A 27,623-nucleotide genomic window follows, 5' to 3' on the forward strand; every position below is an offset into this window, starting at 1 on the left:
TGGGGAGATGACGGGGGGGGGGGGGGGGGCAGGCCACAGGTGGGGGCAGCTCAAGGTCTCCCGGGGGCTGAGGAGGCAGTTGGCATGGCCTGATTGTGATCTTCTGGGCCCTGATGCAGGCCAACAGTACAGTTCCTTACAGGACACTGACATGTTTTTGGTTTTTTATTTTTGTTAAGAAAGTTCCTAAGTGGCAGGTACTGTCCCAGGGAGGAGGTGTCCTCAGTAGACATGGCTGGCCAAGCTGTCTTTTCTGCTTCTGCCCCTCCATGCCAGCCGCATTCCCTGCCAGCTTTCACCTCTTCAGAGCCAGAAGGTCCTTGGCTCTAGGCTCCTTAGCCAGGGTACTGGCAGCTGCCCCAGGAGAGGAGCCAGGCTCCCTTCATTAGAGCTGCCGCCCTCCCCACCAGGGCAGCTGTAGCCTCGTCTTTGGCAGGGTCCCCTCCCTCCCCCAGGAGGCTTTGTGCTGTAGCCCTAGCCCCAGTGAACCAAGGTAGGGGTGCTAAAGGATAGGCCCAAGGGAGCCGAGCCCCCACCCCAGTGACTGGAATAGATATGCCGGAAACAGATGGCTGAGAGGTCTCTGCCAGAGCAGCTTCTAGAGGGAAGCAGGGGTGAGAGCTGCAGACAGCTGCCCCCTCCACCTGGTGCTGGGGTTTGGTAGAGAATGCTGAGGGCAGAAAGGAGGGAATATAAATACTAATGGGGCCCCTGCACCAGCACCACGGGCCCCTGCTCTGGCAGGAGGGCCAGAGATGATCTTTGTGCTGGGCCTTCCACACACTGGGGTTCCCCAGACTTGTGGGGTCCTTCTGGGCTACGCTATGGTGGAGAGAACCCAGAGCTCTCAGGAAAGCCCGTCCCTACTGGGCACCCAACCCCAACCCCATCTTTAACCTCCACTGCTACCGCCCTGGCCTTGGGGCATGCTGGGAGGCCTGCTTGGCTCGCTGCCGCCGCAGCCTCACAAACACCTGGGCCTCCCGATCACCCTTTCGGCTCTCCAACAGCTGCAGGATGGGATCCCCTGTGAAGAGAGGCGTGTTGGGGGGTCAGGCTGCAGCAGGAGGAGACAGTGCCCCATTCTCCAGCCATCCTGGAAACTGGAAACGAGTGGACACACACCAGCCAAGCTCACAAGACAGCCTGACGGTTAAGACAAGACACCTCACTGTCTTTGGCATGACTGCTCTGGCACAGACACTGACCCCATTTGCACTGGAAGAGGCTGAGGCGCATCTCAGGTTGCAACCATTACCTAGACCTGAGACTAGCTAGTTAACCTCATTGTGCCTCAGTTTACTCATCTGTAAGATAGGAATAATAGTACCTGCCATGGTTGGTGGTTGTAGGATTGGGAGTTAACGTGTCAAGTGTTTAAGAGTGGCCTTGGATAAGTACTCAGACATGTGACCTATTATTATCCGGCCCAGAGAATGTTTGGCCTGTGCCCCCCAGGCGGAGACCCAGTCTCTCCCCAGGTAAACTGGTGACCTGCCCCCCACTGAAGAGAGCCACACCACACATGGCCTAACAAATTTCACTGGTCTCTGCATTAGACTGAGATCTACTCAGCAACACAAGCCACCACACTGACTCCACTGGCTTCTGCATCCAAGAAGGGATTTCTCTGATCTCAACTTCATTCACTTCCCTAGGGGCCACCGGCTTTCGTGGGCTGCCCCTTCCCTGCACCCCAGTGCTGGGCCAGGCCCTGCACCCGAAGCCCCACTGCCCTGGGGCTCAGGCCTACCGTTGAGTGCGGGGTAGGTGAGGGGCAGGCGGATCTGAGGCACCTCGCCAGGCTCCTTGGTCCCAGTCAGGCCTGGCACCGAGCATAGGGGCAGAAAGGCCTCCCCTTCCAAGTCGTCAGCCCCCAGCGTGTCATGGTCCAGCACCGTGAGCAGGAGGCACGCTCCGTCCTTCTGGCACGGCTCAGCAGGCACCAGGCTGAGGGGGACAGAGTGGGGCTCAGCTGCCTGCCCCCTACATGGTCACTGTCACCCACCCCCATGCACGGTTCACTGCTGGTCCTAGAGGACGGGCCACGGCTGATGGCAGGTGGGGATTAGGATCGCCGTCAGTGCTCAGTGGGCATGTGCTACGTCGGACGCCTCCTCTGACTGGCCTGCTACTTTAAACCAAGACCCTCCTGTCTTGGGGAACAGAGGACCTCGGGAACAGGCTCGTTCCTGGAAGCAAGCCTCTAAGTCCTACAGGTGGACTTCCTGTCCCCGGTCCTACTCCTCCTCCTGGGTCCCTGCAAGCCCCTGTTCCAGGTGCCCCTTGGCCTCAGGTGGGAGGAGCAGGTCTGAAGGAAGTCCAGGGCTGGGGAAGGGTGGCAAGGGTAGGCACCCACTCACAATTCAAACGTCTCATCAAACAGAGGGTGAAGCTCCTTCTTGTGCCTCTGGGTCTCCCGGGGGGCCAGCTCGGGGAACTCGTGCCTGGGCTCCAAGGTCAGCTGGACGAAGGGGTCGCTGGAGCCTGGCAAGTGGGCAGGTGACGGGGCCAAGGCTCTCCCAGCTCCCGGCCCCTAGTTCCCGGCGCCTGCGGCTGTGCCCTGCTGGCAGCACCGCCCCCTCCTGGCAGCGTGAGGGAAGCGCAGCCTGCGCTCCAGGGAGGGGGCGGCCTGCACTCACCATTGGAGTCCAGGGGCAGCAGGCTGGAGGCGCTGAGCAGTTCCACCCGCAGCTTCTGCTCCGAGGCGCGGTAGGAGGCCTTGACCGTGACAGCCCCCAGCTCCTCGGAGGCGGTTTCTGCCTGCGGGGGGTGGGGGGCGCACGTGGGCAGTGTGGGGCAGGGTGGGGGGCTCCAGGGGCGCCCGGAGTGACTGCGGGGAAGGGGCCTCACCTGCTGCTGGATGCGGCTGCAGTAGTACTTCTGGATGAGCTCCCGGCTGGAAGCTGCCTGCAGCTCCAGGTCCCTCTGCAGAGCCTGCGAACAGGCATAGCCGAGCAGTCCCGCGAACTGCCGTTCTCCACCGCAGCCCGGGGCCGCCCTTCCCCTTCGGGAACACGCAGCCCAGAGGGTTTGATTCAGCCAACAGCAATTTGATACAGAAAGCACCGGGTGCCCCGGATGCTCACCTGGGGAACGCACCCTCAGGACGGCAGGCCTGCCCCGGCACGGACGCGATGGCCCTCGAGGGTGGCCACCCTTACCATGGCACGGCCACCCCCTCACCGTGCCTGAAGAGCCTTATGTTTGGTTTAATGCTCTGCCGTTGCTGTCTTTAAATTTTTAATAATTTTTGGAAAAGGGGCCCACATTTTCTTTTTGTGCTGGGCCCTGTAAATTATGTAGCTAATACGGGACACAGGACACAGAAAGGCGGGCTCCCCCCACCCCACCAGCTCACCAAAGACCCCCACCTGGAAGGTGACTGTGTGCAGCGCCGCAGGTGGCAGGCCGCAGCCCTCCGCATAGAAGCAGATCTCCAGATTCTAGGGGATGAGACATCCAAGGTGACCCCACCGGGGTTATTATTTGTCATCTCCCACTAGGGTTTTTATTTGTTGTCACTGCTCTTATTACCTGCAACGCAATCTTCAGTCTGCTAGAGGCAAGGGGGCAGCTCCGCTGGGAGGCAGCCACATCCACCAGCACGGTGAGCGTGTGGGTCCAGAGCAGGGTCAGAAGGCTGGGGTGAGGGCAGAGGGATGCCAGTCACAGGACAGGAGGATGGAAGAGGAGGAAGCAGAGACACTCCTGAGAAAGGGGCCCAGCCCCACCCCCAGGTCCTCCCTACCCCACCCTCCACTTCCACCTGTTACTCAGGTAAGGCTGGGACCAGGGCTGTAGGCAGGAGTGTAGGGAGGGAGGGCTGGTCTCCTGAAGGAAGCAGGACAAGGAGGGGGGCAGATGGGGCCAGTCCCAAGCAATGTGTCTCACAACCTAGCAAAGAATCTTCCTCAGTAGGATTATCAAACCCCAACAAACAAGGTGCGGTGGGGAGGCTGGTCCCCCAGTGACCGAATCCTGATTCAATATGGGATTGGCCAGAAGGAATAGGATTTCAACATGGATAAGCACCTACTCTCCTGGGGAGAAAAAGGTAGCGACCTACTACCTGAAATAACTGAAATTTCACATGTCAAAGTAGAGTCAGGCAGTTAAGTACAAAAAGAAAAAAAAACAGCTGAATTGTGTAAGTAAGAATAAGGAAGGTCATTCGAAAGGTAGTTCATGTGTTCAGCATATCTGAGTGCTGATTACGCACCAGGCAATATTCTAACGCCTTTTGAGACAGCAGTGAGTCGAGTCCCTATAATGGAGGTTTAACTGTGTTAGCTGAACAAACGGCATGTTGTGGCCTGAGAAATAAGGACGCTGGGCTCCCTCGGGCCCCGCTGCGCCCCTGGGAGTGGACCTCCAGGGGGAGGGGCAGCAGCCTCAGAGCCCAGATCCCCGGGGAGGACCCACGGTCATCATTCTGCCGCTTGTCACCGACCACTTCCTTTGCACAGGCGCTGGGCTCGGCACCCCATGTGACTCACTTGGTCCTCGTAAGAGGTCAGAACAATGATCATCTGCATGGAAAACTTGAGTAATCTGCTCCATCGGCCCACCGAGCAGCAGCAAAGCTACAGTCTGAATCCAGGTGGGCCAAAGCCCACACCTTTGAGTTCTAGTCCTGCGCCCGGTGTGCTGGGCCCCTGCTTTAAGAGAGAGCCTAACTAGAAGTTCCTTTGGGTCCTGAGACAGGAACACCAGTGGCCTGTGATGTTAGGAGAGTAGAACTGCAGTCGGCAAAGCCCCACAGATAGCCCAGGGCTAAGGGAGAAAGGATTGGCAGCTTTCTGCTCAGCCTAAAGGGAAATGGGCAGGTGTGTGAGGTAGTGAGCTCCCCGTCCCTAGGAGTGAGCATTTAAGCAGAGGCCGGTTGCCTCCTCCCCTGAAAATGGATGCTGAGGCCGGGAAGGAGGGGCAGGTGGAAGGGAAGGGCGCCACAGGGCAGGAGGCTGCTGCAGACCTGCTGAAGTTCTCCTGCACCAAGTTGGTATTCATGTAGCAGAGCTTCACCTCCAGAAACTTCATCAGAGGCAGAATGGCCTGCGGAGAGCGGTGGGCGGCAGTCTGGCTCTGGCCCCTTCCCATGGCCCCACCCGGAAGAGGAGACAGGGCCGGAGCTTTTGCCTGCTCCCTTCAGAACGTGTGCCAGAGCTGAGCCCTGCCTGTGGTCGGCCCCGGCCTCCCGGCTCCTCCGTAGCCCCCACTGCCAGGCCCCTGCTGTGCGCCCCCCTAGAAATCCTCAGGGCTCCTCTCTGGCTCCCTTTAGGTCTCGTCTCAGCGGTCACCCTCCGGGGAAGGCCTTCGCTAGCCACTATCTAAAACTATCTTAAAAAAAAAACTACAGGGATGCCTGGGTGACTCAGTGATTGAGCGTCTTCCTTCGGCTCAGGGCGTGATCCCGGTTAGGGGTTCGAGTCCCACATCGGGTTCTCTGTGAGGAGCCTGCTTCTCTCTCTGTCTATGTCTCTGCCTCTCTCTCTCTGTGTCTCTCGTGAATAAATAAATAAATAAATCTTAAAAAAAATACAATAGATACAAATATTTTCATTTTCTCTGGTTCTTACTACCTAGCATGCGCCTGGGCGCACACACAGGTGGAGTGGTCCTCACGCTATGGTTCTAGCTCTCCGCCTCCCCTGCCAGCACGTAAGCTCTAGGAAGGCAGGGGGTTCTGTGAGTTTCGCTGGTTGATCCATACACCCCAGGCCAAGCCCTCCCCCACCGCAGTCCCTTCGGCTGCTGGGAGAGCCAGGGGAATGGCCCACGCTGCCCCCTTGCGTCCAAGGAGGAAACTGAGGTTCAGGAGGGGACATTTCCTGCTGAGTCTGGGAGACTTATCTCTGCCACCCTAAGCCCCTTTGGCAAAAGTGAGCAGGGAGGGCCACTCACATCCTCAGGCAGGACAGACTCCTTGACGTCCACGAGTTTCTGGATGTGCTTGGCAATGCCCGCCTCCAGCTGGGGACACAAAACAGTGTGGGGGATGGCCAGGGCATGAGTCCCAGGGACAGGGTGAGGTCACCTGGAGGCTGATTTAGGTTCAGGAAGGGGCAGGGGCTGGACATCAGCCCAGGTCCTGCTGAGGATGCTTCAGACCGAAGATGGGGGGCAGGGGGAGGTCACTGTGAATTGCACAAGGTACCTGCTTAGCCAGAGTGCGGACGCCAGTGCGGATCTCATGGCCCAGCCCAGCCAGCGCGCCCTGCAGCTGGGCGTGCAGCGTGTTCTGCAGCTGCCCCTGCTCCAGCACAGCCCCTACTCGCTGCTCCACGGCCTCCCACGCCAGCTGGGTGGGCAGCCTGCCGATCACCAGCCGCAGCTGCTCCATGTCATTCACCACCACGCACAGCTGAAGGCAGGCATGGGCACAGGGACGCAGAGTGTCATGAGCTTGCCGGGACTGGCCCTCCCTGTGCCCACTCAGGCCCAACATCCAGGTCTGGCCCTTACCATGTTGGCGGCCTGGCCCTGGTCCTTCTGGCCTGCGGAGAGCTCACGGGCCCGGGCCTTTATAAGGCTGCAGTACACCAGAGCCAGCCGGCAGGTATCCTGGGGTGGGGAGAGGATGATCAAGGTGGGGGGAGCCCCAGGGGAGGCTGATGCGGGGAGCCACGGAAATCTCAGTGACTTGGGGGTTTAAGACCTAGGCCTTTGGAGGTTGCTAGGGCAAGAGCTTGGGAGAAAAAGGGTAAGTCAAATGAAGCTGTCCTGGAAAGGTGGGGGAAGACCCATGAAGACCCTGCACCTCCACAAACTTGACAGTGATCATGAAGGCCTCCTCCGGGTCGGGCCAGTCCAGCTGCCGGGCAGTGTGGCTGATCTGGGCGAAGCAGGTGGACAGGTCCACGGCTGACGTGCTGTGCTTGGTCAGCTCACCCAGGGGCACCAGCTAGGGCATGGGGGAGCATGCGGATAGGAGGCCTCAGGGCTTGCCAATTAGTCTCCTCCCTCCCCAACTTCCTTCCGCAGGCATTCAGAGCTACCACCAGCAAGTGGGGGTGGGCAGGGGACTCAAGGGGTACACGCAAGGCTCCACCCAGCCCCCCAGGCTGCAAAGATCAGAGTCTGTAAAGGAAAGCCACAGTCTAAACCAAGGATATCAGGAGGCAGTGTTTTACACACAACGGGCCTCAAGGGCTGGTCACCAGCATTGGTGAGTCCTAGAGGTGCAAACAGAGCCCCGAACCCCGCCCCGTCTCAGGCCCCGCCCCCACCTCGTCCATCTGCACGGCGCGCTGCACCCTCGCCAAGGCCACATTGTAAGTCTTCTGCAACCAGGAGGGGATGGCGGGCTGGAACCAGCGGTGAAAGCCATCCAGGGCCTGGACACCATCTCTGGAGAGAGTGGGGGCTCAGCCTGGGGGGTGCCGGGGCCAGCACAGACCCTCCGTGCCCCCTTCTCTCGAGCTGAAGGCCCACTGCCCACCTCTCTGCGGGGGCCGGACCCAGCTGGCAGAGCTCCTTGAGGCTGACATAGAGCTGGAATAGACTCTCGCCCATCTCTGGGGACACAGGGTTGCCCGCCACCACCGCCGTGTGGTCCTGCACCCTCTTGGCCACCTGCAGGGGGAAGGCGTGGGGACAGGGTTCCAGAGCCAGGGGAGAGGGCAAAGGCCCAGGGAGAGACTCACCAGCCACTGCAGCTCCAGGAAAGCCATGGAGAAGAGGTCGACCTTGAGGGTACTGGAAGGAAGGCAACGGGTGTGACCTGGTGGCCCACACAGGGGTCCTTCTGGTCCCGTTCTGAGCCCCTGCCGTGACCTCCCAACCCTGCCACCTGCTCACTTCTGGAAGATCTTGTTCCATGTGTGCTGGCACTGGCGTAGGTCGACTATGATGTCCTGCACCAGGCTCAGCAGGGCCTGGCCTGCCTCCAGCATGCCCTGGCAGGGACAGAGGGGCACTGAGCAGGGCTGCAGGGAGCAAGCACCCCGCCCCCCGTGCTGCCCAAGCCCCCTCACCTGCACCATGGGCTGGTGGTGCTGCTGCTTCAGGTGGAACCACTCGACGGTGCCAGTCTGCAGGCAGAGGGGCGTGAGCAGGGAGCGCTGCCAGGCTCAGGCACCTGCCCTCCTCGTCCCCCCCCCACCCCTGGGTGAGTCCCGTACCTTCAGCGCTTCGGTCACCAGGTGGGGCAGTGGGGCGCTGTCCTGGCACAGTTCTCCAAAGGCCTTCATCTTGCACATCTGTACGAGGACCCTGTGGAGACAGACAGCTGTGTCCAGGATGCCTCTACTCCTGGCCCTGGCAGGTGCCCCGGTTGTTCCCTGACCCCACCGAGGAAGGGGGAGGGCTAGTCGCCAACCTGAGAAGAGACTGCAGCCGGGCTGGGGAGTCGGACACAGACAGGGGGAAAACAGACCGGAACCTCCGGATGAGGGAGAGGCCGTAGGCCAGCAGGTTGCTGAACGAGGTGGCCAGCTCCTCCAGCTGCGGGCCGGACAGAGTGGGGAGCAGCGTGAGGGGCCCCGCGCGGCCTTCCTGCTCCCCGAGCCCCGCCCGCCCAACACCGCTCCTCACTCCGCAGCCCGCTGCCCACCTGTTCCGCCTTGAGCCGGCCCTGGATCCACTGGTACTCGATGCTGGTGATGGGGTGCAGGAGGCAGCTGCTCGGGAACTCCAGGCTCTGGTACAGACGACTGTAGGCCAGCCACTGCCTGCGGCACACGGGGGGCCCTCAGCCCAGCCCGGTGGGGCCTCTCCCTTCCCGCTAGCTCACCGGTCCTGGGGGGGACAGCAAGACGCCCCGCCCCGCAGGCCGCCCGTGGACCCCCATCACCCTCGTCAAGGTGCTTTTCAGACATGTAAATGAATCATCTACCTCTCAAATTGGGGGATATTTGTGATTTGAAAATTTAGGATTTCTTGCTCCTTTTGAAAAATCAGATGTGCAGACTGGAGCCTTCAAGCGCACGGGCAAACATCCACTGGGACTCCCCTTTAGACAGTTCAGGGGACATTTGAAGATGGTGACGACCAAGAGGAGATGAGACCCGAGTGGGACCATGACGGAGGACGGGGGAGAGAGCAGCCTGGCTGCCCCTGGCACATGGCAGTGGGCCCTCACTGTGGGTACCTGCTCCTGCGTCCAGCACTTCCCCCTCCCCCCAACAATCTGGGGACACCCACCTGCCCATGGTCCTACAGGCCTCGTCCTCCCAGCCTCTGTCCACCCCCCACTCAATGCCAAGTGTCAGCCGTGGCCCAGGGCAGCGTCTGCTCTCATTCCACCTGGTATGACCCCAGCTGTGTGCCCCTCACCTGAGACACATCCCCACAACCTATTACAGCCCTGGGGACATGACGGGCCCTCGACACAGGTTTGCTAATGCGGCACACTAATCTGTTGACCCCACAGCAATGGAGCTGAGGAGGAAGGCTGCCGTCTGGTCTGCGGCAGGGGTAGCAAGTTCAGAGGCACAGGAGGTCTCAGAGGGTGTCGGGGGGGGCCTCTGAGCCCATGGCAGCTGTGAGGGGCTGGGGAGGCCATGCGCTCTGCCGTGACCAGCTGCAGCCCAGCAAAACGACAGCGCTTAGGGTACACGGGAAGCTGGGGGTGCGAGTCTGTATGGACAATCTCCAGATTTTTAAAAGTTGGCAACTGACTCAAAACTTAAAACACACAGTTAGGGCCAAACAGAAATCTCTCAAGGGTTAGGGGGTTTGGCGTGCCAGCTTCTAGGAGGACAGGCAGGGAGGGAGAGGCTAGAGCCCCCCCAAACCCCCCACGACCCAGGCAACCCTCCCAGGGGCACTCACGCCATGGACTGGTGGAAGTCGGACAGGTCCTTCTGCGTTGCGTGGAGAAAGAGGATGGTGGCAGCCTGGGGACTCAGCGACCCATCCCAGGAGGTACTCCCTGCCTGAGGGGGCAGGAAGAAGGGTGTCAGGACCTGGCAGGCAGGCCCTGTGCCCCCTCCCCACCCCCCAGCCCTGGGAGGCCAGTACCTGGTGCTGGGTGACCTCATGGGACACAAGCTGCTGGAGCAGGTGAAGATGCACCGAGTAGCTGGGCTGGGAGCGGCTGGCCACAGTGGCTCTCTGTGACAGGGCCAGCGTGGCCGTGAGGAGACGACCCCATCCCCGGCATGGCCCATCCACCTGGCCCAGGCAGGCCGCTGGAAGACCCCTGGTCCTGGGCCCAGGCCTACCCGCTTGTGGATGAGCTGGAACTGGAGGTGGCACTGGCCCCGGTCTGGGTAGGTTTCCGTGCGCGGCTCCAGAGGGTACCACTGATCCTCCCGGCAGCGCAGATCCTGGCAGGCCAGGAGGGCAGAGAGGCAATGGGAGGCAGACCCCAGGCTCTGCTTGGTGTGGACCCAAAACCCCTCCCTTGAGCCCCTCACGAACCCGTTTCCTGACCCCACTCACCTGTAGCCTCACAACCACATTCCCCAGAAAATCGTCCTGGCCTTTGTCCTTCCGCGCCTCCTTAAAGATCCTGTTCAGGGCAGGGGCCGTGAGACGGATGGGGCAAGGCACGGGGGTCAGGCTGGGGTCTGTCCCCTTCCCACGGCCCTGGGGCCTGGCCAGAGCCTGCAGCCCAGCAAGCGACCCGCAGGCATGGGAAGGGCAGGAAGCGCCCACGTTCACCTCCGCAGCCCATGCAGGTCTGTGAGCTCCCCGAGCTTCTGTCTGACGGACTCCACGGTGTCCAGGTCCCTGGGGGCGTGGGGGGGCAAGGTTGGAGCAGGAGATGGAGAGGGGGTCCTGGGCGCCCTCGGCGGGGGAGGATCTGCCAGGCTCCGCTCCCCCCTTCTCTCTCTGGCCCCAACGGGTAGGGCAGGCCCCTCACCACATGTCCAGATGGAAGCTCGAGTTGCTTATGTTCTCAAACTCCCTACAGGGAGAAAAGGACGTGGCTGTGACCAGAGCCTGTCCCCTGTCCCCCAAAGCTCCCGCCCCCACTAATCCACTGTCCAGTCTGAGCCCCTCCTTGCAAACTCCCCTCCCTCCCCTTAGGTAAGGCTTGGGCCCACCGCCCACCATCAACCCAGCCGTGCCCAACCCTCCACCGCCTGCCAGCACAGGGTGTTTGTGCCACGGCTCTGTCCCGTCTGGCCTCCTCTGTGTCCCTGGCCTAGTGAGCAGGCCCCTCCTCCGGTCCCCTGAGCCAGGAAGTCCCGTTGAGCTCATGGAAGGGACAGGGGCTGGGGCAAGGGCCACGTACAGAATGAAGGTCTCCTCCCAGACGGGGTTGAGGGTCTGGGTGATGACCTGGGTGCGGTGGGTCTGCTCCTCGGGGATCGTGTGCCTCACCACAGCCTTCTGCCGATGCCGGGACCCAGGGCTGCCCTCTGGCGCACCCACCCCCTGCTCAATTCCCAGCAGGCAGTAGGGGTCACTGAATCCTGAGGAGGAGGGGAAGGACAAGCCTCAGGGTGTAGGCTGGGCTCCCTCATCACCCCAGTCTCAGGGGCAGAGACCCTCCCCAACCCAGACTCGAAGGGCCTGGGACCAGCTGCACCAGGGTGAGCCCCAGGGGACATCTGGGAGATGGGAGTCCCAGCTGAATTCTGGACAGACTAACGGAGGGAAGGAGGACTGGGAAGAAGGCTCTCGGGGCCCCTGCCCCCCCATACTCACCACTGACATCTTTGCCCAGAATGCCCTTGGCTTGTTTCACTGTTGCCTTCAGACAAAATATTGGCTTCTAGAAGGATGGAAGGGTCAACCTGAGTCCCAGAGGGAGCTGGGCTTCTCAGCCCCTGTCCTAGCCTAGGATGGTCCCGGACCAGGGTTACCTCAAGTTTCTGGACCTGCTGCAGCATCTGCTGGTGCTCCTCGGGTCCCATATGGAAGGCCTGGGGGGTAGGAGTAGAGAAGCTGGGGGCACAGGGCAGGGGTGACTGGGCGGGCAAGAGAGAGAGGACTCCCGGGTCCGGGCTGCAGGACGGCGGGCGGAGGGCGGGCTGGACTCACCTCCTGCAGGTACTGCAGCAGCTCGGAGGCCTCCCGCACATGGTTGGGCTCAGGCTGCCCCAGGCGGTGCAGGATGGTGTAGAGAGTTTCCTCATAGAGCAGGGCCCGCTGAGACACAGCAGGAGCAGGGTCACCTCAGGAAGCCCTGTCTGCCCACAGCAAGGGGAGCCCCACTGGCCACCCCAGCACCAACACTGCACACCCAAAGCTGGGACGAGGCGCCCGCAATGTGCAGGGGGTGCAGGGTTTAAGACCCGGATGTGCCCCCCCCGCTGCTGCTGCCATCAGCCTTGGCCAGTAGCCCAGGAGTGTGTCCCTGTGCCCCCCCGCCGCTCCCATTCTTACCTCCTCCGGGGAGAGGTGATGGGATGGCGGCTCGATCTGGGGAGAAAGGTGAAAAGACAAGGTGTCCCCGAGGCCTGGAGCAGGCCTCAGGCCGCAGAAACGGCTCCTCACGGAGCAGGCCACGCCGGGGCGCGGGGCCCCCTACTTCCCGGCCCCCCAGCCCCCAGTGCTGCGCACCTGTTCCCACAGCAGGCCTCCTGGGAGTCCAGCCCCCGGGCCGCCTTGCCCGTGCCCTGGCCCGCCGTGGCTGAGGTCCATGGGCGCTCAGCGGCCCCAGCAGCCTGAGCTCTCGACACCCGCGGCCCCAACCTCCCTTCCTTCCCCAGAGGAAGCAGCGCTGCTTATCGGGCCGCCACGCTCCGCACCCCAGCGGAAGTGAGGCCCAGCAGTGGAGGTGGGAGACGGGGGGTCATGCCAAGCCGGCCTGGGGGCTGCTCGGCCGACCCCAGGCAGCGCAGCGGCGGGGACACTCGCAGGCTGATGGAGCCAGCGCCCCTGGGGCCGGAAGACCGGAGGGCAGGAGGCCCCTCCACAGGGGGCTCAGAGAGGCTGGGACCCCAGCCCTGAGACCCCGAAGGGCCCCGAGCTCACGTGGCCGACCTCGGCCTGCCAGCCAGGAGGCCCTGCCGGGAGCGGCCCGGGTCCTCCAGCCCAGCGCGCCCCGAGCCGCGGAGCCGCGCAGCCCCACCCTGGCCGCTCTCTCCTCGCCGAGGTCACTCCTACCTCCTGAGCGGGTCGGCCCAGGGGATCCTGCAGATCTCTGACCCTGCGGCGCCTTATCTTGATGGCCTGGCGTAAGAGGGGAGGGCGCCGCTGGGGGTGGGAGAGGAGTGTCGCCATGGTGGCCGCTCTGCCCTGCCCTGCCCTGCCCTGCCGGAGCTGCCTCGGGGGAAGATAGCGAAGCCACAGGATTATGCAAAGAGCACCGGTGCCACCCTGCGCCGGCGAGGGGTGGGGGCGGGCAGGTGGGGGGTTCCGGTCAGGGTTTCACCACCCCGAGGCCTGCACCTTCCTCCCTCCCTGGCTGGGATCCTGGGAGGAACTAAACCGGGCTGGAGGCAGGTGGACACAGTGGGCGGGCCCGGCCCCTCCACACCCTCCCCCAGAGGCCCGGGGTGGGGTGGGGTGTGTGTGGGGGGTGTCTGGTGCTCCCCAGCAGGGGGCGTCAGGGCCAGCCGGGCTGCCACCCTGCCCCATTGTGTGCACCCAGCTGGGCCAGGGACTGAGGGGGCCGCCCTGGGTGTGTGTGGGGCCTCTCACCCAGACTTCCCTGAATGGACCCCAGACCTAGGATGGAGGTGGGCAGGGCACAGGGTGGGGCTCCAGAGAGGCATCTCCCTAGCAGGCAGCCGGCTGCTCAGCCGGCTCCACCCCACGGGTGACATTCCACCAAGGTGACGGGGCCAAGCCACGCTGGGCTGGGTGGAGCCGGCCCCGCGGCCCCCGCCCCCACAAGGACGGTCAGGAGGTGCTCCCTTCAAGTGCCCTTGTAGGGGGCTGGCCAAGGCCAAGGGCTCCTGGGAGGGGCTGGCAGCCAGGACAGGAGAGGGACCCAGTCCAGCGCTTTCTCAGAGCCCCAGGCCCACTGAGGCCAGGCCCAGGCTCTCCTTCAGGCCAGGGCCCAGGGAGTGCAGGCCTGGGCATGGGCTCTGGCGGTTTCGTGGAGGTTCACAGGAGCAGCCACGCGCTGGAGGGACTGCCTGGCACGTTCCTCCTGCAGACACTGGGCCAGGGCCGCTCTTCCCCGGGGTGGGGAGCACAGCAGCCCAGCAGCCCGGCGCCTGCCTCCAGGGTCTCCCGCCCAGGGCAGCTGGTTGCTGCTGCCGCCCAGGCTCCAGGGGACCCCATGGGTGGGCCAAACTGCTGAGTCATCAGCACAGACTAGAGCCACGAGCCGCGGGAGGCCTTAGTGTGGGAACCAGGGGCCTCTCCAGCTCCTCCATTTGTCCCTAAGGGGCCCCCCTCAGGGCCCTTAGCAGTGAGACCTTTTTCCCCAGAGTTCACATTGGTCACCACACAGAGGCAAAAAGGGTCCAGTCACTTCGTTTTTACTACTTCACATTTTCAGCAAACAAATAAAGGTGCAAACAGGGTTTATTTCACATTAATATATTAACTGTTTTTTTTTTTTTTTTTTTTCAAATAAATAGGGAATTCTCTTTTAAATAACCATCTCCTCCCTTCTCGGCCAGTCCAGAAGCAAATGAAAGCAAATTTTAGTGCATCCAGGGGGCATATCACCAATTATGCATGAAGCTTAAATGGACAAGGGCAGGGGGAGGGGCTGGTGAGGAGGTCACGGACAGCACACACAGGCTCAGGCCAGGCCCCAGGGGTCAGCACCCAGCAGCCCCAACACAGCATGATGGAATGAACATGCATTCTCCAGTTCCAGTCTGAGAAGCCCCTTCTAGAGGGAGAAGAGAGAAGGCCAAGGGAAACAAAAACCAAAAATGGAGGGAAGCAGTGGGCTCCCTCCCCATCACAGCAGTCTGGCTGGATGCCGCCCACCTTCTAGAAGCTCAAGTTAAAGCTCCAAAAGTCAAAGTGGTGGCAACAGAGGACCAAGGACAGAACAGGGAGGGGAAGGTGAGTGTGACCGGGCTGGAAGCTGGCTGGGATTGGAATGTGGGCCGAGAGTCCGATGAGAACGTGGCCTTCCACAGGTAGGTACAGACCAGAGTGGAGGGAAGGTGAGAGGGGCCCCACAGGGCCCCCAGGAAGACACAAGGCTGGTCTGAGGGAGTTCACAAGGCTGAGTATAAAGTGGATTCCAAAACGAGGGAGCTGGACTGTGGTAGAGGAGGTGGCCAGAGAGTCCCTCCGTGGGCAGAAGCTACTAGAGCAGGACAGGAACGAGGTGGATGCCTGCGCTCCTGAGCAGAGCCCCGGAGATGGTGAGAGGAGAGCGCATCCGAGCGGCACCCTGGGCTCTGAGCTTGAAAAGCGGGAGGCACGGCTCCCAAGTCAAGGGGTGCCCCCCCTTCCCTCAACACCAGTCTCTGGGAAGTATTTTATAATCAGACCTGGAGGAAGAACAGGGCCCCATTCCATCACCCTTCTAGCCCCAGTGTCAGCCCCCAGGAGAAGGGAAGGGGAGAGTGATGAGGGGTGGGAGGCAGGGGCGGGAGGGGTCTACTGCGTCTTCTTATCTTCTGGGGGGTAGTAGGGAGGTGGTGGAGGCTGGTTCTGAGGAAGGAAAAAAGATCCCATTAGAAGGTTCACGACAAGACAAGGTCTCCCTGTCCCAAACCCCTGAGAGCTGTTGGCCCGCCCCCGGCCCGGCTCACCGTGGGCATGTAGACATTGTGTGGGTTGCCCGGGTTGTAATAGGCGCTGGCAGCCGCTTCTGCAGCCTTGGCTTCAGCTGTGAGAGCAAACACACTCGGGGTGAGCCCCAGCGACAAGCCCTCCCCTCTTCCAGCTGCCCCTGGAGCCGGTGCTACTGGGTCCCTTCCAGTTCCTTTACCCACTTCTCCCCACCTGATCCTCCGCACAATCCCACCATGTGGTACTGCCACTATCTGATCGTGGATGATGAGATGACATAGGGAGATCTTCTCCGCCCCAGGGCCCACAGCTAGTGGCAGGGGGAGGGGTGGGGGGGGAAGGACGACTGGAATCTAGATCTTCACCAGCAGCCACCACACTGCCAATCCCCTGGACTAGTCCAAGCCCAGGGGTCATTCACCATTCAGGGCTCCCGGCCAATCTCTAGCCATTTGCTGAGCTCTCCATGCAGCCATGGAGAGGAGAGAGCTGGCCCCCCAGGGCTGCTAGCAGCCCAGGGTCTCACCTGCTGGAGTGGAGGGGACATCAGGGCCGCTGACCGGAGGCTCCATGGGCCCAGGGTAGGGCGGCGGTGGAGGCTGCACATATCCCATGGCCCCATCCATCATGGGAGGTCCTGGATAGAACTCTGCTCCACAAGAGAGATAGACCCAGTGAGCAGCCTAGCCCCCAGCTCCCTCAGCTGGCACCTCCCGGGCCTCTCCAGCTCCTCCATTTGTCCTGAAGCAGCTCAAAGAACAAGTCTCCCCTCTACAAACCCCTGGCCTGGCCGGGGGTGGGGGTGGGGGGGTGGTAGGGGTAGGGGTGGTTAGTGGGAGGGGGGTAAAGGGGGCGGGCAGCAAAGGACACACTCACCAGGTGGGGGCGGTGGATAGGGGTAGCCAGGAGGGCAGGGGTACATTCCATTGGCGACTGGCGGGGGAAAGACATAGGCCCCGCTGGGCGTGTAAGAATACCCATAGGCTCCATTGGGGGCTTCACCTCGGGAGGCTATAAGTACAAGGGGAGAGAGAAGTGAGTGTCATCTACCGAGGGGAGCTGCAGGGTCCCGGGAATGTGCGCAGCAGACATGCCTTACTCCGTCCCATTCCATTCCCCACCCACGCTTGAGCCAGCCTCTTGAACAGAGAGGAAGTGAGGGATCTGGATGAGAAAAGAGGTCAGAGCCAGGGTAGGGTAGGGTAGGGCCAGGGCAGGGGAGGACAGATGGACAGAGAGAAAGAGGGGGGCTCAGGGACGGGGGACTAGGAGCTGGAGTAAGGCTGGGGACAACATGAGGATGTCTGCTGAACACAACCCTTGGTGATTTAAACTCCCTAATGGTTGCTTAACGGTTGGGTTTCTTGTTTGTTTTTATAAGGCCACAGTAAAACGTCTCGGAGTCCAAAGAGCTGTGTCAAGATGTCCTATCCAGGCTCCAGACAGGGTAACCCAGCCTCTGAGATACAGGCCACAGTGACAAGCTAAGGACAAGCTTCCTTCCCAATTCCCAGCCTCGGTCGGCCCGGGGCCCAGAGACTTAGCTTAGTAACAAAAAGTAAACAAACTCAAATGAACAAACTAAAACCCACAGGTTTCCAATATATGTTTTCACCCTGCACTTTCAGAGCCGGGATACCTTGAGATGCCACCTGTAGCATCCGCTGTCCAAACTCGATGGCGCCCCCTGCCGTAAAGGTCAACTTGTATGACGCAGCGCCTTCCCAGCCACCTGGGAGGGGAACAGGGCATTAACGGCTCAGGAAAAAACACAGATTACACCTGAAGAGATGGCTCTGTTCCCTACAGGTCTCCTTCCAGTGCCCGTGGGGAGAGGGCTGGCTCTGCAGTGCCTGCCTTCCCGCCGGGCTGCTTCTGGTGCGCCGCCCACACAGCATGTGCCCGCTGCCGGCTGGCCTGCCTTCTGCTCCTGCCTGCTTCACTCTCTGGAACAGGGGGCTTTTCTTTCTTGGAACTTGTTATCCCACCCCCAGCCGTATAAGTTCCTCAGCAAGAGCCTCCCACTCATCAATGAGGCAGCTTCCCCAGAGCAGGTTCCCTCAGCAACAAGTGACATTGAAGTTCAGAGCATCTCTCTCCTCCCCAGGGGCCTAAGGATGGGCCCCCCGCTCCTCCAGCCTGGCTTCTGCCAAAGGGAACCATGAGTCTCTAGAGAACAAGGCCACCTGGCTGGGTGGAAGGGGGAGGCCAAGTTTAACACAGAGGTCTCTGGCGTCTGCAGAAGAGCCTGCTGCCAAGCAGGGCCTCTCCAGGAGGCAGAGGGGCTACTGGCTCTTCCTGGCTCTAGAGAAGACCATTCCCAAGGGACTCCTGAGTGGCTCAGTGGTTGAGCGTCTGCCTTCGGCTCGGCGTGATCCCAGGGTCCCAGGATCGGGTCCGACATTCGTTTCCCCACACAGGGCCTGCTTCTCCCTCTGCCTGTGTCTCTGCCTCTCTCTCTGTATCTCTCATGAATAAATAAATCAAATCCTTTTTTTTTGTGTTTTATTTTAAAGATTTCATCTATTCATGAGAGACACAGAAAGAGAGAGAGGGAGAGGCAGAGACACAGGCAGAGGGAGAAACAGGCTCCATGCAGGGAGCCCGACATGGGACTCGATCCCAGGGCTCCGGGATCACGTCCTGAGCCAAAGACAAAATGCTCAACCGCTGAGCCACCCAGGCATCCCAAATAAATAAAATCTTAAAAAAAAAAAAAAAAGACCACTTCTGAGAACCTGACACAGTCATTTCCCATACCTAGAATGTGAACGTGCTCCCCGGTTACGGTAAGCATTTATTTTTCAGTCATTTGGCTGATTTCACTCTGAAAAGGTGACATGAGCTGCTTTTAATGTCAGGATTTCCTAGCTCTTGTCATCCAAAAACCCACCCCTGCTGACCAGCTCGCAGCCCAGGGTTGGGTCCTGGAAGCCAATCCAGAGCCAGGAGGAAGAGGATGTCTCCGAGACAGTAGAGGTGTGCCTCAGCACCTCCCTGGGAGCCCATCTGTGGCCCTGAGCCCCCTTCACCCACCTCCTGCTTCAGCTTTCACTGTTCCCTTGATGTAGTTTGCACCAAACACAGGCTGCTTGATCTCACAGTCCTTCATCAGATAAAATGGCATCATGAAGGACTGCATGGCATCCTTTCCTTTGGACAGAAAGATAACCTGCACGGAGACAGGAAGAGAGCCTTCAGTGGCCACACCACGGCCAGCCCGCTCAATTATCACTTCCCAGCAGCCCCAGGGCGCTCTCTGCACCAGACACTTCCGGAGAGCTCTGCAAGTGAGAGGGCCTACGTGCAGCCTGGCTGGAGAGGCTGAACGTGGGTATTCACGAGACAAACACGCCACTCACAGGTCACATGAGAGGGACAGGCTGCTCTGCCGTTTACGTGGTGGCTGTGGTACGCAAGTGAGGGGAGCTGTAAAGCTAGGGCAGAGGGGCAGGGAGGCAGGGTAGGGCAGTGCTGACTTCCAGAAGGGGGCGGGGAGGCATAGCCTGAGCTTCACAGAATAGAGTGAAGGAGAGTTAGGGGGTGTTGGGTCCCAGGAGAAGGGGGCTGCCCAAACTGCAAGTCTCCCAGCCTGCACTTGGAAAACTATGTTTTAAACCCTTCAATCTGTTGACTGAAGATGCCACCAGAAAAGGGGTTTTGAGGCTCCCTTGTCTCTAAGTTGCGGTGATGAAAACCTTAAAGATATGCCGCTCTCTTCCAACCATCTTTAAATCTAACTCTTGGGGCGTCTGGGTGGCTCAGTGGTGGAGCGTCTGCCTTCGGCTCAGGGTGTGATCCCGGGGTCCTGGGATCGAGTCCCATATGGGGCTCCCCGCAGGGAGCCTGCTTCTCCCTCTGCCTCTTTGTCTCTCATGAATAAATAAATAAAATCTTAAAAAAAAAAATCTAACTTTTGGTAGCTACAAGCAGTGAACCTTTTCTAAGAATGGCCATTTGTCTTTCTCTGGAAGACTCTCAGTCGGCCTGGCTCAGTCTCAGGCAAGGCCCATCCTGCAGTTGGGCACTTCTCGCTCTGCAGGGCTGTGCTGGGCTTTCCGCCCAGACTGGAGGCTCCGGCCATGCTACTGTGTCCTGTTTTCCGTACTTGTCACTCTGGATGTGTACAAAGGCCTTGTGGGCCCTTTCTGCTCTTACAGAAATCAAGGTACAACAGCCCCCTGCTGCTCCAGGCTCCAGTCACCCCAGCTGCTGCACACAACAACATAGATTTTACAGCAGTAGTTGCAGAATTTGCATGGATTCAATGCCCAGGGGTCGAGTCAGCTGCCCAGAGAGTCTGCTGATTCTAGAACCTGGGAGCACATGACAGAAACATGGGGAATGAGGAACTAATGTTCACCAGGTTCAGAGGCCACTGGACCCATAAGGCTGAGGCTGACATAAGACTCACATCGGCCTCCAGGAACCATGGGCTTGCAAACCCACCATCACTGTGCAACTCACCCGGTAAGGAGTAAGGTAGACGGTGCCTTTCTTGGTCCCTTTGAAGGCCTCAGGCACGTTCTTCATGTCATTGAATGTAAGTTCCACATGGTCATAGGACATCAGGATGCTGTGATGAGAAACGAGAACAGGCCGTGATGAGCCAGCTGGGAGCCATGACCTGCCTACACCAGGGACTAGACCCCCCATCCCCGAGATATGCAGGCGTCCAGCACGTCGTGTCTCAAAGTTGTTTTGATGTTGCTGCAAGGGAACTATTAATACGTCCTCAAAATAGAGGAGCAAGGCGGGGTCCTCAGAATTTCCCCAAGCCCCACATATACCCCCTCCTCTCAAGGGACAACAGCAGAAGAGCCCAGGCGGAGGGCTTTAAAGCCATTAACACCATAATCCCTCAAATCAGGTTAGATTACCTGGGTTGACTCTCCCATTTTCTTCTGAGTCCCTATAATGTGTGTCTGTTTTCATTGGCTTATTAGTACTGACCCATAAACCCTCTAAGATAGGACTCTACACATTACCAAAGGGCTCATTTCTCACTTCTTTAAACCGGGGCTTCCTGAACTGGGTCTACATGGGTGGGAGTCCATGAAATGATGGTGTACATGCGTTTTTCTGGAAGAATCTGTGGCTTTCGTCACTCTCATAGGGATTCATCACTTGAAAAGTAAGACTATCTTACACGTGAAATTTTAAACGCTAATTTAAACTCCAATCGCCATACAATTTTTTCCAGAAACAAGGCGGAAACATTTTCTAAAACAAGGCACACTATTATTTAGCAGCACAGAGCCCGAAGCCAGGTAGGCGGTCCACCAGGACAGATACATTCTTGTCCCACAAAGTCCCACTGAGAAAGAAAGAAAAATAGTCCCAGGAGATGTTACCAAATGGCATCGAAAGTGTTTTTCCAGGCCTAGGACTGGCTCGCACTCAAGAGACTACAAAATGGGAACAATGTGAGGTTTCTCCGATTAGAAGATAACAGAGTCCAAGTTCACATGGTTCCATTTGTCTTCCTCCTCCCAAATATCACAACTTTCTTCACTGGGGAGGGTAAGTGGGAAAGAGGACTGGTACCAGGGAAGAGAAGTACAGCTCAGAGGGGCACCAAGGTGGCTCAGCTGGTTAAGTGGCAGACCCTCGGTCTCTGCTCAGGTCATGATCTCAGGGTTCTTATGGGACTCTGAGCTCAGCCCCGAGCCTGCTTGTGGATTCCCTCTTTCTCTCCCCGTCTGATCCTCCGGCTGCGCTTGCACGGACTCTCTCTAAAATAAATAAACTTTGACAGAGAGCTCGCGCATAAATAGGCGGAGCAGCAGGCAGAGGGAGAGGGAGAAGGAGAAGCAGGCTCCCTGCTGAACAGGGAACCTGATCCGGCCTTGATCCCAGGACCTTGGATCATGACCTGAGCCCAATGCAGATGCTTAACTGACTGAGCCACCCAGGTGTCCCTAAAACAAATAAATCTTAAAAACAAATAGAGTTAAGAGGTACAGCTCAGAGAAAAAGAGCTCACTACCAGGAACAGGCTGGGCCGGCAGACCCTGAGCAGGGAAGATGGAGGGAACGTCAGCACTCTGAAGCCGGGGGCACCCCTGGCTTTCTCCTGACTCATCAAGCATTCCTGGGTGCTGGCTCTGGCAGCCTACAAGGCTCTGATCCCACTGAGTCTCTTCCAGGGACTCAGACTCCTCGTAAGCACCTCCCGCCTTCAAGAGAATTTCAGCGTCAGCCTAGCTGAACCGAGGCTGGATGGTCTAATTCCCGGCGCCCAAGGAGCAAGAGAGAAGCCACAGAGAAGTTCAGAGACCAGAGCAAAGAGGACAGAACTGACGGGCGGGGGGTGGAGGGAGGTGAGGGAGGGGGTGAGGGGTATGGAGAGAGGCCGGGAGACCTCTGCTCAGGGAAGTGAGCCAAGTCAACAGGCACTGGAGAGAAAGACGCAAGGACAGACATTGTGCCAGGAAATGTGTTCGCCATTTGACAAACATTATCTATCTAACTGCACCTCTGGGCCTCAGTTTCTCATCTGGAAACTCGGCAGTTCTGGAATATACCGGAAGGCTACGTACTGGTAGTCAAGCCTTTTGACTTTATTTATTTTAAACAGAATTAAGATTTTTCATGAGAGACACACAGAGAGAGAGAGGCAGAGACACAGGCAGAGGGAGAAGCAGGCTCGATGGGAGACTCGATCCCGGGACCCCAGGATCACGCCCTGGGCTGAAGGTGGCGCTAAACCGCTGAGCCACCGGGGCTGCCCGCCTTTTGACTTTAAAGACGCCTTTCCTGGAATCCCATCTGTGTCATATACATCCCTGTGATCTCCGGCAAGTCACCTAACCTCTCCGTGCCTCAGTTTCCCTGCATGTAAACCGTGCAGACCAGCATGGTCTAAGCGCTGCGCCGCACTTACACGTTAAGGCAGAAGAGCACAGCCTGGCGCGTAGGAACGTAGTAAACACTCAGTAAGTAGCAATTATTTTTGTCTAAGGCTCTTCCCGTCCCGTGAAGTCATCGACTCTGGGAAGGGGGCTCAAGAGCGACCCCGGGGCCCACCTGTCTGCCCAGCCGCCGCCCCCCCGCGCCAGCCCACAGCTAACCGCGACGTCCCAGCCGCTCCGCCGACCCACCCTCGGCCTCCGGCCCCGCCTCCAGCCGTTACCCCCCCCCCCCGCACCCCGTCAGTTTACCTTCACCGGTTCATCCCCGGCCGCCCACCGCCCACGCCCTCCCCCCCATCGTTTTTCCAGGATCCTTCCGCCGTGTTTTCACCTCTCGGTGTTGTTGACGATCACTCCGCCGCCCTCCGAGTGGTTCTTGTTGAGCGCCATAGTCTCTCGGAAAAGGGTCCCGAGACTCTCAACGCAGTGCGCCTGCGCCCCTCCACGGCCCGCCCCTAGTGGCGTCGTTCGTATTAGAGCCAGCCAATCACAGCTCTTGTGCGGAGCCTGGCCCAACCACCTGATCTCGAGCGTCACGTGGTAATAGTTTACTCACTCCCCCCTCCCCCCTCCCGTTTCGCCTGCATCACAAACAAGCTGAAGACTACAATTCCCAGAAGGCCATGCTCCCTCAATCGGCTTTTCTCTACGTTAGCGGAAGGATGCACTCTGGAACTTGTAGTCTTCCAGGCCGTAGGCCTGGATTGACCGCCCCAGTTGCATAACTAATCGGCCTGCGCGTTACGCACAGCCCTTCCTGTCTTCCAAGGGAACGGAATAAACAGTTGGACACGTCACAGGAGTATTACTCGGAAAGGCCTTGAGCACAAAAGTGCATACTCACAGAATGAGGGGGCGGCGGTGGGAATCTAAACCGGGTGTGGGGAATGCTGAGCAGTCACTTGCTAGCGCATCTTTATTTGTGAAACACTGAGTCTATACGACTTTGCCCCTGATCCGGGTGGTCACTGTAGCCGTGTAGATGAGCGCAAGACCCGGGTCCAGGATGGGGCGGGCTGCCAGAGCATCCCTGTCGTGAAGTCAGACTCGGACCCTCGGAGTTTGGGGGTGAGATTGTCCGGTGGCCCGACCTGACCCCTGCACCAAAGACCAGGGTCCGGTGGCGAGCGCCTCTACCTTCAGCCGCCTCCACCGCAGGCCTTGCGGTGGCGCTGCTCCCTCTAGAACGTTCTGGCTTCGGTCAGGCCCGCCCGGGAGCTTTCGGGCTGTAAGATGTCAAGACTCACAGTCATTGAAAGGACCTAGGAGCCCGGACAAGGCAAGTCCGGCAGCCGCATTATGTGGCTTATGAAATACAGCTGAGTCATTTCAGCTTGGGACCCAGCACTGGGCGGCGCCCTTGGGCAGCTGTAGTAATTATGTATCTCCACGTCCGAGGTAGTTCTTTTTTTATTATTTTTATTTTTTAATTTATTCATGAGAGACAGAGAGAGACAGGCAGGTTCCCTGCGGGGAGCCTGATACCGGGACTCGATCCCAGGACCCCGGGGATCAAGACCTGAGCCAAAGGCACATACTCAGCCACTGAACCACCCAGGAGCCCCTGAGGTGGATCTTTCAGGGGAGGAAAGAAGGTGTCACTCCCCACGTGGTGGTGCTGGTGCATCATTAATCTTAAAGGATCGAGTTTAAGCAGAACAGCTGATTCCCTGACACACGTGATGGCCAACCTGGGGACCCACCTGCCTGACTTCTCTTTTAGAGTTTCCTAAGTGAGGGATCAACACCCAGAAAAGATGAGACATGTAACAGCCTTCTGGGAAGTCTTAAGCACAAGCAGGTGGGACCTTGCAGGACGAGTGCAATAAATTACTGCACGATGGACGTGATCTGCTCCAGTAGTTAAATTAATTTTGGCTCCCAAAGTCTATGAGGCTTTTTTTTTTTTTAATGAAGGCAAATTCCATGTGCAGATACAGAAGGATTGCCAGTTAAGTTCAAACAGGTGTATAAATATGCTTCCGGGAAAAAAAAAAAAAAAAAAAAAAAAAAACTTTTGCCTAGGGGGCGCCTGGGTGGTGCAATTGGTTCAGGGTCTGCCTTCCGCTCCAGTCATGATCCCAGGACCTGGGTTCTAGCCCCACATCCAGCTCCCTGCTCAGCAGGCAGTCTTTCTCTCTCTCTCTGCCTCTGACTGCTGTTCCCCCTGCTTGGGCTCCCTGTGTCAATTTTTTTTTTTTAAAAGAAGAAACTTTGCTTGTATTAACATTAGGATCTAGATCTAGATCTAAAATTTCTAGAAAGAGCCACCAGGCATTGTTTTGGGCATTATCTCACTGAGGCATGTGTCTGGGAATTAGGGTGGGCTGGTGACTCTGTGTATTATATATTTCCTTGTACTGTTTGATTGTTTACTGTACACATGCTAAATATTAATAACACATTACAAAAGAAAGCGAAAATCCACCCAGTAAAGGTTATGCAAGAATAATTGCTTAGAGGACCATAAAAGGGAAGGTGGGGACTCAGTCCAGTCCCACCCCACCCCTTTGCAGAACTCTGTCGGTGGCAGAGGCAATTGAAGGTTTTGTGGGTCTTACAGCTTTTGGAGGCCTTGTTAAGAGCTAATATACACAATCATGAAAACACAGTATACACAGCTGTGGCCTGATGTAGGCCTCCTGACATGAGAGGAAATGTGTTGAAGAGGAAGTCAGAGTGAAGAGCTAGACGGCTTAGCTGGTTTCAGCTTCCATGTCTGACTTTTGCAAATTGAATAAAAACCTATGACTATGGAGACGCCTGGGTGGTCAGTGGTTGGGCACCTGCCTTTGGCTCAAGGCGTGATCCCCTGGTCCCAGGATTGAGTCCCACATCGGGCTCCCTGCATGGAGCCTGCTTCCCCCTCTGCCTGTGTCTCTGCCTCTCTCTGTATGTCTCCCATGAATGAATAAATAAAATCTTAAAAACAAACAAACAAAAGAAACCTATGACTATGGAGCACTTGGCTGGCTCAGTAGAGCATGCAACTCTTGGTCTCGAGGTTGTTGAGTTTGAGCCCCACGGTGGGTGTGGAGATTACTTAAAAATAAAATCTTTAAAAAGAAATGAAATATTTAAAAATAAATAAAAATTTAGGACCATGTGAACACATTGTTAGTCACTCCCAGCTGTGAAGGGGGCCAGGTGGTTTCCAGGACCCACACTGAGGGGCTCAAGGGCAGTTCCTTGGTGAACCCAGGCAGTGACAAAGTGCCCCAACTGAGCCCAGGTCTCAGACCTCAGACCCCAGGCCTTGGAGCTGCGCAGGCTCTGAGTGTTTCCAGAAATGATCACTTTTCGCTGAGCTGTAATCGTTCCTATTCTCCAGAGGGAAGCTTCTTGAGTGGTGCACTAAGCAGGAGCCAGAGTGTGCCTGAGATACTGCTCCCTTCACTGCAGGCCACCCAGGTGTGGTTGGGGTGACTGGGCCCCTGGCCCCTGGGCCCTGGACCAGTCACCTCTGAAGCCCCAGGAAGCATCATGTATTTTCCCCAGTGAGCAGAGCAAATATCATCTGTACCGAACAAATAATAATTTCCTATGTGTGCCACAACATTAAAAAGATTAGGAAGCAGTTTACCAGATGGTGGCTTTTTATTAACCTTGACCACAGTAAGAAATACATTTTATGTCAAGACTGGGTGTACCCAGGGGTGTATTTCTAAGTGCAACTGAAAAAAGGAAAGACCTGGGGTGCCTGGTGGCTCAGTTGGTTAGGTGACTGCCTTCCCCTCAGGTCATGATATGGGGTCCTGGGATTGAGCCCCACGGTGGGCTTCCTGCCCCTCACCCTGCTCATGCTCTCTCTGTGTCTCAAATAAATAAATAAAATCTACGGACGCCTGGGTGGCTCAGCAGTTGGGCATCTGCCTTTGGCTCTGGATATGATCCTGGGATCTGGGGTTGAGTCCCACGTCGGGCTCCTTGCAGGGAGCCTGCTTCTCGCTCTGCCTGTATCTCTGCCTCTCTGTGTGTGTCTCATGAATAATCAATAAAATATTTTGAAAAAAAATCTAAAAAAGGAAAGAAAGAAAACCCCTGTCCCAGAAGAAAGGCTGAGGGAGGGTGGGTGGGGGTGGGTGGGATGGGAGGAGGAGGGAAGGGAGCATAGGAGTTGAGGCTAGCACACTCCCCTCCCCTCCCCCAGCCCCGCCCTGGGAGTAGGGGGGGGGACACCTGCCTTCACCCAACTCCTGCAGCTGGTACCTGTCATGTTTAGGTTTCCCAGATCAGCCCCTGAAGGGCTGTATCTGTGCTTCCTGTGTGTGGCAGAGCCGTTGAGCAGGTACTACCCTTTCTCTGCCCTTCCCGAGGTGGCCGAGGTGGCCGCGGTGGCCGTGGTGGCCGAGGTGGCCGACTCAAAGACTGTGAGGCATCTTCCCATCTCTTAGCCAAGAGGGCAGGGGAGTCTTTGTTCCCAGGGCGGCCTCCGGGCTCCCTGTCCCCAGCGCGGCTGAGCCCACCGAGGGCGGCTGGGGCTGCGCGTGCTGGAGGCCTGGCCCGGTGCTTCCTGGAGCCGGGGGCAGGGGCAGGGTTTGGGGGATTCTCCTGCGGTAGCGCCCCTGCCCCACCCCCATGGAGCAATCCCAGGAGGTGGGGTGTGGCTGCTGGGAGTAGGGGGGCCGACGCCAAGAACTGTGGTTTGGGGTGCTGTGAAAGGGGCCAGTCAGGAGACCGAAACCACAGCAGCTCTGGGGCCAGGGAGCATTTACTGTAAGGAATTAAAATAGGTATAAAGCTACGGCAACAACGGAAAAGGTGAAATCTCCCCGAAGACTTCCAGTGATGGGGGGAGCGGGCAGACCCCCAGGCTGGGGCTCCTTCTCCTCCTCCGGCCCCGCGGGCCGTCTCCCACCGCTGCTGGTGGAGCCTGGCGGGGAGCAGCCGCCGAGCACAAGTGGGGCCCCTGGACCCCAGCATCCTGAAGCCACATGTAGAGGGTGAGTGTTACCGGTTGAATTATGTCCTCCCCCAATTCATATGTTGACATCTTAACCCCTAGTACCTCAGAACTGACCTGAAATGGTTGTGGGGTTGTAGATGTAACTAGTAGAGGTGAAGTCATCAGGGGGGCCCTATCCAATATGACTGATGTCCTTATAAAAAGGGGAGATTTGGGGCATCTGGGTGGCTCAGTGGTTGAGTGGCTGCCTT

At 58.4% G+C, this 27,623-nt stretch overlaps 2 protein-coding genes across 3 annotated transcripts; both read right to left on the reverse strand.

Moving 5' to 3' along the window:
* Positions 1-154: 154 nt before the first annotated feature.
* On the reverse strand, positions 155-13,339 carry UNC13D (unc-13 homolog D). Of its 2 annotated transcripts, none has more exons than XM_041723811.1 (32): positions 13,006-13,339; positions 12,283-12,318; positions 11,938-12,045; positions 11,760-11,819; positions 11,602-11,668; positions 11,186-11,366; positions 10,811-10,855; positions 10,609-10,677; positions 10,387-10,456; positions 10,167-10,271; positions 9,964-10,056; positions 9,775-9,878; positions 8,555-8,672; positions 8,321-8,445; positions 8,124-8,214; positions 7,977-8,033; positions 7,801-7,898; positions 7,647-7,698; positions 7,442-7,575; positions 7,230-7,350; positions 6,761-6,904; positions 6,466-6,564; positions 6,158-6,364; positions 5,905-5,973; positions 4,976-5,055; positions 3,538-3,643; positions 3,375-3,446; positions 2,854-2,937; positions 2,643-2,763; positions 2,364-2,487; positions 1,754-1,950; positions 155-1,027 (listed from the first exon to the last, which is right to left on the reverse strand). In XM_041723811.1, the coding sequence occupies exons 1-32, from the start codon at positions 13,120-13,122 to the stop codon at positions 906-908; spliced, it is 3,276 nt and encodes a 1,091-aa protein (XP_041579745.1). In that variant the 5' UTR covers positions 13,123-13,339; the 3' UTR covers positions 155-905. The 2 variants fall into 2 exon arrangements, with proteins under 2 accessions (XP_041579745.1, XP_041579746.1); XM_041723812.1 differs by lacking the exon at positions 13,006-13,339 and adding an exon at positions 12,460-12,955.
* A 975-nt stretch (positions 13,340-14,314) lies between these two features.
* Positions 14,315-22,914, reverse strand: WBP2 (WW domain binding protein 2). Its single transcript, XM_041726933.1, has 8 exons — positions 22,798-22,914; positions 20,020-20,128; positions 18,589-18,724; positions 17,192-17,284; positions 16,429-16,563; positions 16,079-16,201; positions 15,573-15,649; positions 14,315-15,471 (listed from the first exon to the last, which is right to left on the reverse strand). Exons 1-8 carry the CDS (start codon positions 22,854-22,856, stop codon positions 15,418-15,420), a joined length of 786 nt encoding a protein of 261 aa, XP_041582867.1. The 5' UTR covers positions 22,857-22,914; the 3' UTR covers positions 14,315-15,417.
* Between the last annotated feature and the right edge of the window lie 4,709 nt (positions 22,915-27,623).

The sequence above is a fragment of the Vulpes lagopus genome, chromosome 12 (genome assembly GCF_018345385.1).
Source record: "Vulpes lagopus strain Blue_001 chromosome 12, ASM1834538v1, whole genome shotgun sequence".
NCBI lineage: Eukaryota > Metazoa > Chordata > Mammalia > Carnivora > Canidae > Vulpes > Vulpes lagopus.